The sequence below is a fragment of the Anastrepha obliqua genome, chromosome 3, assembly GCF_027943255.1.
Source record: "Anastrepha obliqua isolate idAnaObli1 chromosome 3, idAnaObli1_1.0, whole genome shotgun sequence".
NCBI lineage: Eukaryota > Metazoa > Arthropoda > Insecta > Diptera > Tephritidae > Anastrepha > Anastrepha obliqua.
The window spans coordinates 66526905-66541911 of NC_072894.1; the positions used below are offsets into that span (position 1 = coordinate 66526905).

Here is a 15007-nt window from a genome sequence, read left to right on the forward strand (position 1 = left end):
TGCGAATTTCCGTTACATATGTTTCTCTCTGCGTCGCAAAATCCAATTATTTGGTGAAGTATTTATCGCGAGGGATTGCACCTTAACTAAAACGTGTTCTTATTAACTTAATTTGGTTTCAAAAAAATGTAGTGCGCGATTGCGAATTGTACGAACAATAGAAAAAAAAAAACAAAAAGGTTTCAGTTCTGCCGGTAAAGCAAGGCTTTTAAGTTTAAAATTTGCTAAATGTGTATGAATGACTTTTTAAATTATTGAAAACACTTTAAAGCGTAAACTTAAGAACACAATTACATAATATTCGCATTGCACCGGTAGCATGGTGTTGTTGCTTCAAAAAAAAGATTTAGAATGTTTGCAGCTTAATAGCTCCCTGGACTTAACCATAGTCCGTCGTCACCAAGCCACAGGCCCACAGCAGGTTTCAGACCCCAGGTGTTGAAAAATCCTTAATGTGCGATCCACATTCACCAAGTCAGTTTCTGAAGACTAAGTCTGTCCAATTTCCTTTTTCTCGCGAACAAAACTAACGTAGTTTTGTTCGGGTTGACGAAAAGACCTTGTCTCATGCACCAATCGTCGATTTTATCCAGAATTCCCTGCACTTCCACTTCTTAGGTATTTACCCGATGTTAGCGCACAGACATCGTCCGCATATGCTTGGACATGAAATCCGAGTTTCTGCGTCTCCATCAGCGCAGAGTCTACGACGAAGCATCATAACAGCGGAAAAAGAACATCCCCTTGGGTACATCTTTGCTTGACCCTGAAGGTAATTAGTTCGTCATTGATCTCACCAGCGCTTAGCAGCCTATCAGAGACTATGGTTACATTACAATGGTTTGATTAATTTCGTGCCGTTCGGCAGAGGAACATATTGAGTCAAGAGTAGCGTTAATGCCCGTGAACACGCCCACTGTGTACTCGTCAGCTTCCAGGCCGGCTTCACTCTTTCTAACAAGATCGTGTAAGGCTGATTCATATGGTTTTCCACTCTGGTTAGTGTGTTGATTTCTACTAAGTGGACTTCTCGGCAATACTCTCACTCGAATATGTTTCTCTACTACTCGTTCTAGACAAGTTAAGATTTTTTTTTTTTTTTTTTTTTGTCGGGACAACTATGTAGCAAGTGCAGCACTCAGACATTAATTGAGTCCATTGTACTACACTTGGATTCCCTTTTAATTTTCTTTAAATCTACCCGATCTCCGAAGAAATCTGAGTAGATCTTGTGGTGCCAAGGAGCCAAGATGGTCGCTTCTTAACACATCAGTGCCAAAGACCTCAAACCTGATTCGGGCGAAGGCGGGGCAGACACACAGGAAGTGGTCCGCCGTCTCATCCTCCTCTTCACAAGCTGGGCAGAGTACACTGTCTGAGATGCCCAACCTTTCCATGTGCTTTGCCCACAGAAAGTGGCCCGTCATTAGTCCAACCAGCCGTCTGCACTCCCCTCTGCTTAATGACAGAAGGGTTTGCGACAGTTGATCGGACATGACAGGTAACATCAGTTTTGTCCATCTGCAGCCTCTCTCAGCCTGCCAAGCTCGCTTGTGGGTAGTAGTTACCCATTTGCTAACCGTGGCCGTGATGGCCGCAGAGGGGAGTGGCAAAGCGGGCTCTGGGCCAAAGAAGTTGGCTTCAGAGCCCATCTTAGCTAAGTAGTCAGAGGTCTCGTTACCCGCGATACCCACGTGTCCCGGGACCCATGTTAGCATCAGGCTGTTATGTCTGCCGACATAGTTCAGCCTGGATTTACAGGACTTCACTACCCCTGATGTGGTTTGAGGGCTGTCTAAGGCCATAAGCGCTGCTTGGCTGTCGCTGCAGACACATATAGATCTGCCTCTCCATCGTTTTTCCACAACAAAGTTCATCGCTTCTTGAATTGCATACACCTCCGCTTGAAACACAGATGCATGCATTCCAAGAGCAAAGTGCAGTTTTGTCCCGCTGGATTCCACGTAGACCCCAGAGCCGGAGCCATGCTCGGTCCTGGAGCCATCCGTAAAAATGCGAAAACAGTGTTTGCCGGGCTCATTTTCTGAGTCTCCCCACAACTGAGCCTCTGGTAGCACTACACTGTATCTCTTTTCAAGTACGACTCTTGATGGCATTGAGTCAAGGGGCATGGAGAGAATCGTTGGATCGATGTCCATGCCTTCTCTGTGTTCCAATGCCGGACAAGGGCCGTACCAGTTCCCACTGTGTTTCAGTCTGCAGATGGCCTTCAGGGCCTCTCCTCGGATGAAAGCATCAAGTGGTGGTAAACCAATCAGAGCATCTAGTGCCGGGCCTGAAGTAGTCGGAAAAGCTCCGGTGCAACAGATGGCCACAGTGCGTTGTAGTCTCGATAAGGTCCTCCTGACTCCCACTAGGGATAGTCTACTCATCCAGACCACTGATGCATAGGTGATAATGGGTCTTATCATAGCTGTGTAGATCCATAGGACCTTGCTAGGAGAGAGACCCCACGTTTTCCCAAAGACACCTTTGCATTGCCAGAAAGCTGTCAGCGCTTTGGATGCCTTTGTCTCAACGTGTGATTTCCATAGGAGCTTACTATCGAGGATTACTCCTAGATATTTAATTTCCTTGGATAGCTGGATTGTGACTCCTTTTAGCTTTGGCAGAACGATTCCGTCAAACTTCCTCCTTCTGGTAAAGAGGACAATACCAGTCTTGGCGGGATTTGCCGACAGCCCGTTCGCACAGCACCAAGTGTCAATCCAATCCAGAGTTTTCTGCACTTTCCTGCAGATGTTCATAAGCGAAGAGCCTGTTACTAAACAAGCAACGTCGTCCGCATATGCTTGTGCGTAGACTCACGAATCGTTTAAGGTGGTGAGTAGAGGATCGATTACCATGCACCAGAGTAACGGAGACAGCACACCGCCTTGGGGGCAGCCTCTGTTAACCCCAGATGACACCAGCAGATCTTCCTCTGCTCGCACCGAAACGATTCTTTGGGCCAGCATCGAACGAATCCAATTTACTAGCACCAGGTCTACGCCGTGCCTACTAGCAGAGTTACACATACTATCAAAAGTGGCATTATCAAACGCCCCCTCTATGTCTAAAAAGATACCCATAGCGTAGTCCCTCCTGTCGATGGCCAGCTCTATCCTAGCAACAAGGTTTTGCAGTGCCGACTCGCAGGATTTTCCACTCTGATAGGCATGCTGAAATAGAGACAGAGGGTGAGCCTTCAGCGACTTCTGACGTATGTGCAGTTCCACCAGTCGTTCGAGACTTTTCAGCAAGTTAAGATAGTAAACAAAAATACCGCAATTTCAAAATGTCTTACTTCTTTATTTTTAATTGTAACAACCGAATCTCATGTAAATTGTGTGCGAATTTGAAAGCTCGTGAGCACAGCTTTTATATTGTGACGCAGATGCGCAGAATGAAAAATTTGTGTACACTTATCGGGCAATCTTTGCATTTTATCATTCTTGGCTCTTACCTGCAGTGAAAGGTTCGGGGAAAATAGGTACGAGCGTATAAAACTTCTTGAAATACCTTTAATTACAATCTGGTTAGATTTTCAAGTAGATAAAGCTGTTATTTTTAGGTACATACATTTGGGCATGAACTCTAATACTCGGTGAAAAGTTCAGTTAACCGATTGTTGTGTTTTGTTTTTTATTATTTCTGTTTTTTTTTTCAATTCTTATTACTTAAAGTTATCGTATACTCACTAATATTTTAGAATTAAATGAATTCTTACGTAAAATATAATAAATAAAAAAATCGTTACCCAAGAGGTTAAGAAAAAAATGTGTGTATGAATTTCTTAAATGGCAGCGACACCTGTATCAAAATAAAAAATTTAAATGTAAAATTTAATAGAAAAAAATAGACAATGTTTTTCTTATATTTAATAGTATGATTAAATTTTTGCTTTAAGTAATGCAGTTTTTGAAACTTATCTAAAAGTATGTTTATGATCGTCTCGACCGAACGACTCGCTAAGAATGTTTACTAATCCTATTCCGTGGAAATATAATTTGACAATAATGGGTTTTCGATTAGCTTGTAAAATGTGTTCCAATTATAAAACTTTCACCGTTTATTAATTTCATAATTTTTTCAAATACAAAAATCAATTTAATCCATTAACATTATTTCGTTTATTATTTTTTTATTTAACTTTCTTTATTTAAAATAAAAAATCGTAACCTGATTTCGTTTATTCATTCTGTTTTCATTAATTCATTTTTATGTGTGCCCTCTTGCATGCTGTTTTCATATTGTTTGTGTCCTATGTATGATTAAATTTTGCAACTACCAATTTTCAGGGAGTATTTGTATGACGCATATAGTGAACGTGATCACATTCCATTGGCAAAGTAAGTGAAACGTTTCAAATAACAATAATTTTATACACATTTTTATTAACAATTACAAATTTAGTTTTTTGTATTTTTAGTTTTTGTCTATGTTAAAAAAGAAAAACGCCTATGCGCCTGTGTTCACACAATTAAACTACTTTAGCTTTTTATAATATACGTAATATTTTTCACGCAAACTTTTCCCGTTAATTTTTTTCCAAAATATATTACATTGCATGACGTAAACCTTGTAAAACTTGGAACTGTGATTGCTCTGTACAAAATTCATAAAAATTTAACGAATTTCAAACAATTTTTATACAAATTTTCATTTTCAGTACCAGTAGGCAGACAACTTCTGGCTATGCAGATTAATAGCTCATTCAATTTTAGAAGAACAATAAAGTGTAAATTATAAGTTGCTCAACGTTTTGATTTTTTTAAGTAAAATATTGTTTTTTTTTAATAAAAGATTTCAAAACATGCGCTTAATCTGGAAGAAATTTGTCATCATCGTAAGCAAAAAAAAAATCGACTTAAAATTTATATTTTATTGTACCAAAATTGAATTGACTAAAAAACTATACATATATATATAATTGGCGCGTACGCCCTTTTTGGGTGTTTGGCCAAGCTCCTCCTCCTATTTGTGGTGTGCGTCTTGATGTTGTTCCACAAATGGAGGGACCTACAGTTTCAAGCCGACTCCGAACGGCAGCTATTTTTATGAGGAGCTTTTTCATGGCACAAATACACTCGGAGATTTGCCATTGCCTGCCGAGGGGCGACCGCTAAAAAACGTTTTCTTAATTTTGGTGTTTCACCGAGATTCGAACCAACGTTCTCTCTGTGAATTCCGAATGGTAATCATGCACCAACCCATTCGGCTACGGCGGCCGACTAAAAAACTACATAACCAAAAATTCAGATTAAGACGATAAAAATTTTGAAGATAATTTTTGAAAATTTCTTAGATTTTTGTAAATTTCGTATAGAGTTTGGTACTTTGATTTATAAGGTTTTTTTGTGCTGCAATGAACTATATTGTTATAACAAATTAATAAAAAAATGTACCATGAAAAATATTACCAATATAAATATAAAAGTATAAATATTGTATTAAGGGGGGAAGCTGGTCTAGAATTTTGAAAAAATCGAAAAATTTTTTTTTGTCTTAAAAGGTGCTTTAGGGTCTTAGAAATAATATACCAAATGAGGGATGCCAGCAAAAATGTCTAAATGCCCAAATTTTTCATTCGACTGCAGTGCCTCGCAGGTATGCCCCGAACGCTATTTACAACTTTAAACGCGTTTTTCTCGAAATCACTTTTTTTAAACTGGCCGAAGACATAACTCGAACAAATCTTTACCGATTCTTACGAAATTTTGACAATACATTCGAAATACCTTTCTCCGGAGACGTACGTAGGATTTTTTATTTATATTACCTAGTTTTTTTTTTAATCAACAATTTTATGTCGTTCTTTATAGTGAAAATTGTAACTTTTTGTTCAAACGTGCACCATTTCGCGAAAAAACAAAATATCGAAAAAATCCTACGTACGTGTCTTTCTGTTATATAGAAACCAAAAAAATTTTATTTTTTGATCCAGGACAAAAATTAAGGAGTTTACGTCTTCGGCAATGGACCCACTAGAAAAAAAGGCGCCTTAGGAGAACTGCTGGACAGCGGCCATTTTGAAATTAATTCAGACGAAAAATTTTGTATTTGTACCATGAAAGCTATATTATTAAACCTATTTCACAGATTTTCGATTGATTCCTTTGTTGAGTCAAAATAAATTCATAAAATATGCCCATTTTTTGCGCTCTAGACCAGCTTCCCCCCTTAAGTCACTTTAATTATGTGAGCGCAAGCGTAGTTTTTTAGTTTCAGCTGTGAATGATTAAATAATATCGGCTTGTCTTATACTCTGTAATTTAGTGCTTTTCATATTTTTTATGCTAAGTTAAAATTTCGTTCATATAATATACAACTAATTTGTTTAAATTTTTTGAAAAAAGCTTTTGTTTAGTTAAGTTTTCTAGATAAAATATCCATATGGATTTGAAAAGTAATAACAGATTTATACAGTGAAATCACATAACAAACTATGCTGTAACGAAGAATTCTATATATGGTACTGTTTGTTGTGTCTCCTGAAAGAATCTCATTTTTGCGATGGTTTTCATACAAAAATGCTCCGTAGATAAAAAGAAGAAGTTGTAGTATTGAAATTATGAAAATGCTTCATAAAGCGAATTTTTGGTTCTAAAGCCTCTGTGTACAATGCACCCTCTACTAAGCGAACACCCAGGTTAGATTAGATTAGGTTAAAATGGTTTTCAAGAAGTGGGTACATTTGGACGAAGAAATCTAATTAATCTTTTGGGTTGAAAGGAGAGGCGGAGAGAGGTGGGGTGGGTTTAGAGTGTGTGGATTATGAACGATGACTGCGCTGCGTTTGCGTCAACCGCTTTGTGCTGCTGATGAATTTCATCAGATTTTTAATGTCACGGCCTGCTATATCAGTAGGCGTACCTAAGAAGTAAGAGCCCAGATGCCTAAATCCTACCTCCGTGAGAGCAGGGCGGCTAAGGAGAAGGTGCTAAGATGATTCCACCTCATTCTCCATATAGTTAACGCAAAAAGGACTCGAGGTAATTTAAGTCTCACAGCATGCGCACCTCGCGGATAGTGTCCTGTGAGCCCACCCACAAAGCTCGAGTGCTGAAATTTTGTCAACCTCAGAAGGTCACTCAAGCGCCCCCAATCCACACATGGCCAGAAGGATTTTGCGGCCTCACAAGTTTGTGTACTTGCCCAGCGCTCGCTAAGTTTGCGCGAAGCCCATCTTTCCAAGAGCAGAGCCTGTTTGCGCGGAAATCACCTCACATGCTATTTGTTTGGCCAGCTCATTCGCTTCACAGTTTTCTGCAATGTCCCTGTGACTAGGAAAGCCAACAACTAAGGTACTCAACAATTTTTGCGCTTATGGGAGGTACCCGTTAATAATACTTTGTGACAGATCTTTAACCTTTAGCCAATTTTATTTCCAAAACTAGAACATAGGTATGTATGTATACATAAATATTTGGAAACAAAAATTCTTTGAATTTTCATTGGAATTTTATAATGTAAGGCATTCAAAGTCCGACATTTTAGCATGGCGAGTTTTTCCTTTCATTTCAATATCTTCGAGGTGTATTTGTAGATCAGTGAGTAATTCAACTCCATTGGATTTGTTTTTAACAACTCATTTAATACCGGCTGAAATTTTTTTTGCGTATTGTTAACATTTAGTAGAATAAAAAACAAAATAGTCAGCTGCGCCGTGGAGGGGGAAAATACGTCAGCTGAACAGGCGAACTTGTAAAATAAATTAAAAAGTAAAACTACTTTATGCTGATTGCAATTTTTTTACATAATTTTGGACACATAAATAATATAATAATGATGGTCAGCTGCGTTTATAGCGGTGGGAAGACCGAAGCAAGAATATTTCATTGCGTTCATAAATCTCGGCGGCGCGCGGAATTTTCAATGCTTCAGCCGGTATTAAATGAGTTGTTAATGTACGACACGTTTCGTAGCATCCCACGCACGCATATACCGCTACTGGACCAGCTGACGGTTGGTTTCGTCATCCATTGGATGGCGTCTGCCTTCAGTATTAAAATCAGTCGGCATGAAATGATGAGGTCAAAATGACCCATGGCTCCCGGACTAATAATTAATGCTTAATATTTGTAGTACTGGTAATTTATAGATCTACACTGCTACTGCACTACAATAGATTGTAATTGGCACACAGAAACTTGCAAAAATATATGCATCATTTTATTATGGCCTTTAGTTCGTAACAATTATTTTTATTTTAATTTTCCAACACACAAATTTCGTTTTTGTTTATTCTGTTGCAACAAACTATACGCTTTTACCTTGACTTTTTATAGTGGACCAAAGAACAAGCGACGAAAGAATAAAGATCGACGACGTGGTCGTGAATACTACGAAGATCCAGTCGCTTCCACGGCGCATGGTGTGCCACCAACTGCTGGTGTGCGTGACACTCGTTATAATGACATGGCTCCCAAGTAAGTGTGCAACTTAATTCTTAAATTTTTCTTAACTGCTATTTTTTCCTAAAATTAACTATAAATATACTCTCGCTATTCTTAAATTTAGCAATAATATTGTTGGTAATATTTATTTGCTGGGCTGTTGCCTACTAAACGTACTCAAATGCCAATTTGCTATTAATTGTATTTTTTTGTTTCAATATTTCGAATGTTGGTTTGCTATTTTTTAATATACAATAATTTTTATTTCATATTTACATATACATATATATTTCTTTTAATTTTTATCTTAATTTCCTTAGAGCTAAGAGTTTTATTGGGTCTATTGATACGAGGCCAAGATCTCTGACGGCAGATGGTTACTATTAGGTTAACACTGACGATGTTGATGATTATCGGTGATATTTTTAATGGTGGTGATAGAGTTGTGGTGCGTTGCATAATATTTTTGTTTGAGAGCTCTAACTGTTTCGTACTCAAATAAAGGGTTCAATCAAAATGCCTAGTTCAATTTTTAACCTTTTTGTTTTTTTAGTTTTGCTGCTACTAATACTTGTCGAGTTCAGCATTTACTTTTAATCATTAATTTCACACATACCATCTTTCAACATATTTTTATATTTATTTTTATATGTATGTATGTTCATACCTGTCTGCTTGATTTCGCACTTGAAATGAGAGAAGTAGTTTAAAAAGCCACATTTTCATTTTGACATTTGTGTTCAGTAAGGTTTGACAAGTAATTAAAAATTAACACCAGAACAACGCTTCCAAATTGTGGAAATTTACTCTGAAAAAAAAGAATAATAATAATAATAAATAAAAATAAAATACATATGTTCGCGAAGTTCATACGTGAAAAATTTGCAAGTTCGTGCAAGAATTGGAGCCAAATGACTATCGTTTGCGTCACATTTTTGCTGATATATTAATTATATTTATTGGTGAAGGGGATATGCCGGATATGTAACAAAATAAATGACATGAAATTATCTACCATATTATAATAAAAAAAATCTAAAATATTTCTGTTTTGTATTATCATTTTAAGCCCTCAAGCTCTTAAAAAACATCCTTTACATAGTAAAATTACTTCATTAGCTTCACATTACACATAAGGTACACTTATGCTCACATAATTAAGGGGGGAAGCTGGTCTAGAGCGCAAAAAATGGGCATATTTTATGAATTTATTTTGACTCAACAAAGGAATCAATCGAAAATCTGTGAAATAGGTTTAATAATATAGCTTTCATGGTACAAATACAAAATTTTTCGTCTGAATTAATTTCAAAATGGCCGCTGTCCAGCAGTTCTCCTAAGGCGCCTTTTTTTCTAGTGGGTCCATTGCCGAAGACGTAAACTCCTTAATTTTTGTCCTGGATCAAAAAATAAAATTTTTTTAGTTTCTATATAACAACAGAAAGAGACGTACGTAGGATTTTTTCGATATTTTGTTTTTTCGCGAAATGGTGCACGTTTGAACAAAAAGTTACAATTTTCACTATAAAGAACGACATAAAATTGTTGATTAAAAAAAAAACTATGTAATATAAATAAAAAATCCTACGTACGTCTCCGGAGAAAGGTATTTCGAATGTATTGTCAAAATTTCGTAAGAATCGGTAAAGATTTGTTCGAGTTATGTCTTCGGCCAGTTTAAAAAAAGTGATTTCGAGAAAAACGCGTTTAAAGTTGTAAGTATTGTAAAATCATACCTGCGAGGCACTGCCGTCGAATGAAAAATTTGGGCATTTAGACATTTTTGCTGGCATCCCTCATTTGGTATATCATTTCTAAGACCCTAAAGCACCTTTTAAGACAAAAAAAATTTTTTCGATTTTTTCAAAATTCTAGACCAGCTTCCCCCCTTAAGTCGCTTTATCTTATTACAATGTTCGCAATGTTTTTCATGATGCATGTTTTTCGTTAATTTTTTATAAAATTATATAGTTCATTGTATAACTTAAACCCTATAAATCAAAAAAATTATATTCAAACTGTTTAACTCTATAATTTAAAATAATTATATAATTTTTAGGTGTAAAGTGTAAAATATGATTGACGTATGTTACGATGCCATTTGCAAAACATATAAATCTTCCGACAGGGTGATTATTTTGCGCCACCTTATAGGTGCTTTTAATCGATGCTTAACAGTTTCTTGTTTTTGTAAAAAACAGTAATTGCGGTGCAGGATGAAATTTAATCCTTGCCTAGTATACTGTTATATGACCACCGCGAAAAAGGCAGTGTATTTTTTTACCAATTATATTTTTAATAAAATATGTTTAACCAATTACCTACCACTCTTCCACAAATATCGGCGGGAATGACCGCAATTTTGTGTTCGATAGTTTTTCTGAATTTTATTAAAGAACTTTCGGTGCTTCGAATGACCAACATACTTTACTTCTTGAGCTGTCTGATTGATGGTAAAGGTGTAGCTTAAAATTTGTGTGCCCAATTCGCCACAAGGTGGACTTAGTAAGCGTTTTTTGTTTTGTTTTGTAATTATTAGACATGTTGCAGCAGTCCTTTGAATTTTCTCTCGTCTTAAGTTGAATTTTCTCACATTACTTGCTTAAGCGATTCGCCTCTCGCATGGCGTGTAGAATTGCTTACTTTACCGCACAAGCATAATATTCACGTGTCCACAACTATCCTCATCACCATAACCATCATCATCATAATCATGAACTAGATTTCTATAGAAGTCTAAAAGTGATAAATTTCGAAAATCTATTTATACTAAATTACTTTGTAATATTTATTTTTGATAATTATTTTATATATGTGTGTGTAACTTGTACATATGTATATTCACCTTACAGTGTAAAACCAATCTACTCTGGCTGTCTAATAATATCAAAACTATTTGCTATGGCCACTTACACCATTTTCATCAGACCTTATGTTTGTGTGTCATTTTCGTGCTTCATAAATATATACATATGTACATTATGTATCGAAGATTTTGTTTTTAACTTAAACTTATTTTTTTTTTTATCAAAAAATTCTTTCATATAAAATACATATTTATTTTGCAGGCATTGGGATGGCGGCCCACCGAGATACCAAAATCCTCCAATGGCACCACCTGCATCCGAGTATGAACGCCCACCGCCATATTATTATCCGGGTGCTACGGAGCAAGACTAAGTAATACAGATTGAGATACATTTTTAAAATGTGAACAAAAACAGCAAACAGATAACAGCGCCATTACAATAAAGAAAAAATAGCAATAACAATAACAGCCAACAAAGTGACGTGACGATAGACAATGAGAACGCTTGAGATGAGGATGTATGTGATGTTTAAGTGTGGAAGGGATATGCGGGAGGGGTGTGTGGTTGTGTGCGTGCACCAACAACAATAATGCGAATTACTACAACAGCAACGACAACACCAATGTGTGCATATTGCGCATATTGCAAGTTATTTTTAGTGCGAATTTCTCAATTGAATGATTTGCCTTTTTACATCTGTGAAATGCATGGAAAATTCCAATTACATTTGGCGGCATACATTCACAGCCACATACCACATTAGTTTTCTACTTCTCAAAAATATAAAGAATCAAAAATATAAATAAAAATACAAATAAAAACGAAGCGCAATAGCGAATAACTATAAAGTAAAAAATTTCTTGGTTGCACATAAAAATGTTGGTTTCAAAAACCGAAGAGCAAATGGTACGGATATACATGCAAAGATATATAAAAAAACAAATTGATATGAAGGAAGAAACAACACACAAAAAACGGAAACAAAAACAAAAACACAGCCATTATGCATTCTTCATTCCGGCGCTCAGACACATACATACATACATATGTGTTGTGTTTAGTAGATACTCAAATAATATTTCGATTGTCTCAAGTATTTTAGTTAGTTTTATATTGAAGTGTTATTCCAAAAACAATATACATATATAAATATATATACGAGTATATGTGTATGTAAAATGAGACTGTATTTATTAGGTTTTGTAAACACTTTTAATGAGTTGGTGAGTTCTTGTCTCATTAACTATATATGTATGTACATAGGTATTGAAACTTTCTGTTAACATCACATCATTCATATATTTGAATTTTTTAAAACACAAAAAAAGAAAAGAAAAAAATATTGTACTATTATAGATTCATAAATTTAATACATACATATATCCATTTTTAATCTGTATGTGTACACCATTCGATTAATTGCAAATGTTTGTTAGATTTTAAACATATATGAATATATATATTTATGTATACATAAATGTACAAGCGAATATAAAATTAATTTTCAATTGTGAACGCAACCATTTATAATGAAATGAACGAATTTTTAATTTTTAAAACCAAATGTCTTTTTATATTTACAAATTAATCAAATAACGGTTGCCAGAGATAATTATAAGCAGTAAATTTGGCTTTAATTTAAAGTTTTTTTTGTTTTGTTTTAATCTTTTTGGCATCTTTCATGCTCACCAAATGTCGAGCTGAAAGATGAGTTGTGTAATTGCAACGATATTGTCATAAATACCGTATTATCTTAAGAAATGAAGCGAAAAGAATATCCTTAGCAAGTTTTTCTAGCAGCCGAGAAGCAATAAGTTGGCATCGTAGCAAGTAAATATAAAAGTAAGAATGTTGTATTTAAAAATTTTGCTCGTATATGAAAATGGAAAAATATACAAAAACATAAAAATATAAAATTTAACTAAAAAAAATATAAAAGAAATATATAGGCCATCAAACATTGTTTGTTGGTTTTTCAGCAGTAACGAAACACTTCTAAAATGCTTCAATTTTACTGTATGTTTAGATAAATAAAGCTGCAAGTTTATTATTACATATATATAAGACATAAAAGAAAATGCATTTTTAGAGTACGAAAGGCGTGAAAAGCAGTAAGTTGAACTTTTAAAATAAAATTATATAATAAATAAAGTATATAATAAAATTTATTAGCCATAAATTAAAATACAAATGGTATTCAACAGTAAAACCATGAAAACAATTAATAAAATAAATGTTAAAAACAGGTAGCAGAATGGAAGTCATATTTGTATGTAGGTTAAATGCAATTTTACGTAACGTCATTTGTATTTCGGATAAATTGAATAATTGTCAATAATTTTTAATGTTGAAAATTTTCTCCTCCATAATATAAATCTAAAAACAAACAGCTGACTTTTTGAGAAACATACCAAGTTGGGGTTGCTCCCATCCACTTTAATAGATATTAGTGGAGTTCCCCTATATCTATTGTGCCCCTTTCTCTTCACAGTTTTTCTGCATCTAAACCTATTTCGCTAAAGAAATCTAAGACGGCCGTGGCACTAGTTTCTTCGGAACGACCCGTATTTATTTACGACCAAGAATTGTCACTTAAAAAAAAATATATATAAAAGGCAGAGGTTAAGAGTTTCTTGAAATTTAAATATTTGAATAGGTTAAGTTGGGTTGGGTTGACCTGGATGGCTGAAAGCTATCGCATAGACCTATTAGTCCTTAGTGGTGCCGGATGGAGCTTGACTGTTACGTTTCCTTGTAGTAGGCTTATTGCAATAAGCCTCCGTCATTTGCGAATCGAAGTAAGCTCTAAAGCTCTAACCTCGAGAGATATTCCAACGTCTCATATTGTAGAGCTCCTAAACATTTCATTCGGGTTCTAGCTAATATAGTTTCCCTCTCTTCTAGTTCATTGCGTGTGCCGCTAACAAACTGTGGCCAGTCAGTATACCTATGATATTTCTGCTTTCTTTTCTGCTAGTACGAATCTGGCGTATTTATTAATACGTAAATATTTGAATAGCCTTTTCCAATTTTTTGCAGTAGTTCGTATTAGGTTAAACAAAAGCTCGTTTGATTGAGGTACTAGGATTGCAAGGACGCCAAAACAAAGACACAGACATGTTTGCTCATGAGGAATTTCTTTTCGTTGCCCTTTTCTTGTTGTAACAGCAACTAATCTGTATAAAAATAAGCGTTTTTTAATCGGAAATGAATGGGGTTGTTTATTTATTTTCTTTATCAATGCAATAACGATGCATAGCCCTCTATTTCTTTAAAGTATTTGGTTTGTATATCTAGCTATGTATTTATGTATGCATCTAAATTATTTAATTGAAATAAGAGATTATTTTGGCGGTAAAAATATCAACTAATCGATATGGAACATTAAATAGCATTTATAATAAAGCCGGTTTACTTTTCGTCCCCCATCTCAATTGGGCAGTAAAATTTGTTGTATGCATAATGAAAAAAAGAAAGTAGTTCCACTAAAAATTTTTTGACGACTACAGGGATTTTTGAAGCCTTATTATTTGTTGTGGCAGTGTTGCCACTTTCTTAATTATGTTATGTTAGTTATTATAATTCGAGTTGGGAATTTCTTTTACTTAATTAATTTTACTTTTTTAACCTTCTTAAAAGAACGCAACCAACTTGAGTACAATGTAAATGTTAAATTTACTTCACATTTACTTCGTTAAAGAATCTCTCACCCTTATTCAAAAACTAAAAATAAATCTATAAGTATGGATGTCTGCGTAGTACTCAATAATTACAGCAACATCGCGACGACCTGCTTTT

The 15007-nt window shown here is 35.1% G+C and overlaps 1 protein-coding gene across 2 annotated transcripts in view; it reads left to right on the top strand.

The window, feature by feature from the left end:
* The window catches only part of LOC129240742 (prominin-like protein), a 52214-nt gene extending 40012 nt beyond the window's left edge, over window positions 1–12202 (top strand). For both annotated transcript variants that reach the window (XM_054876714.1, XM_054876715.1), the window contains exons 14-16: window positions 4302–4352; window positions 8292–8432; window positions 11468–12202. In XM_054876714.1, coding sequence (XP_054732689.1) covers window positions 4302–4352; window positions 8292–8432; window positions 11468–11579 — 304 coding nt within the window. In that variant the 3' untranslated portion in view covers window positions 11580–12202. The remainder of the gene's footprint in view (window positions 1–4301; window positions 4353–8291; window positions 8433–11467) is intronic.
* Window positions 12203–15007: the final 2805 nt, after the last annotated feature.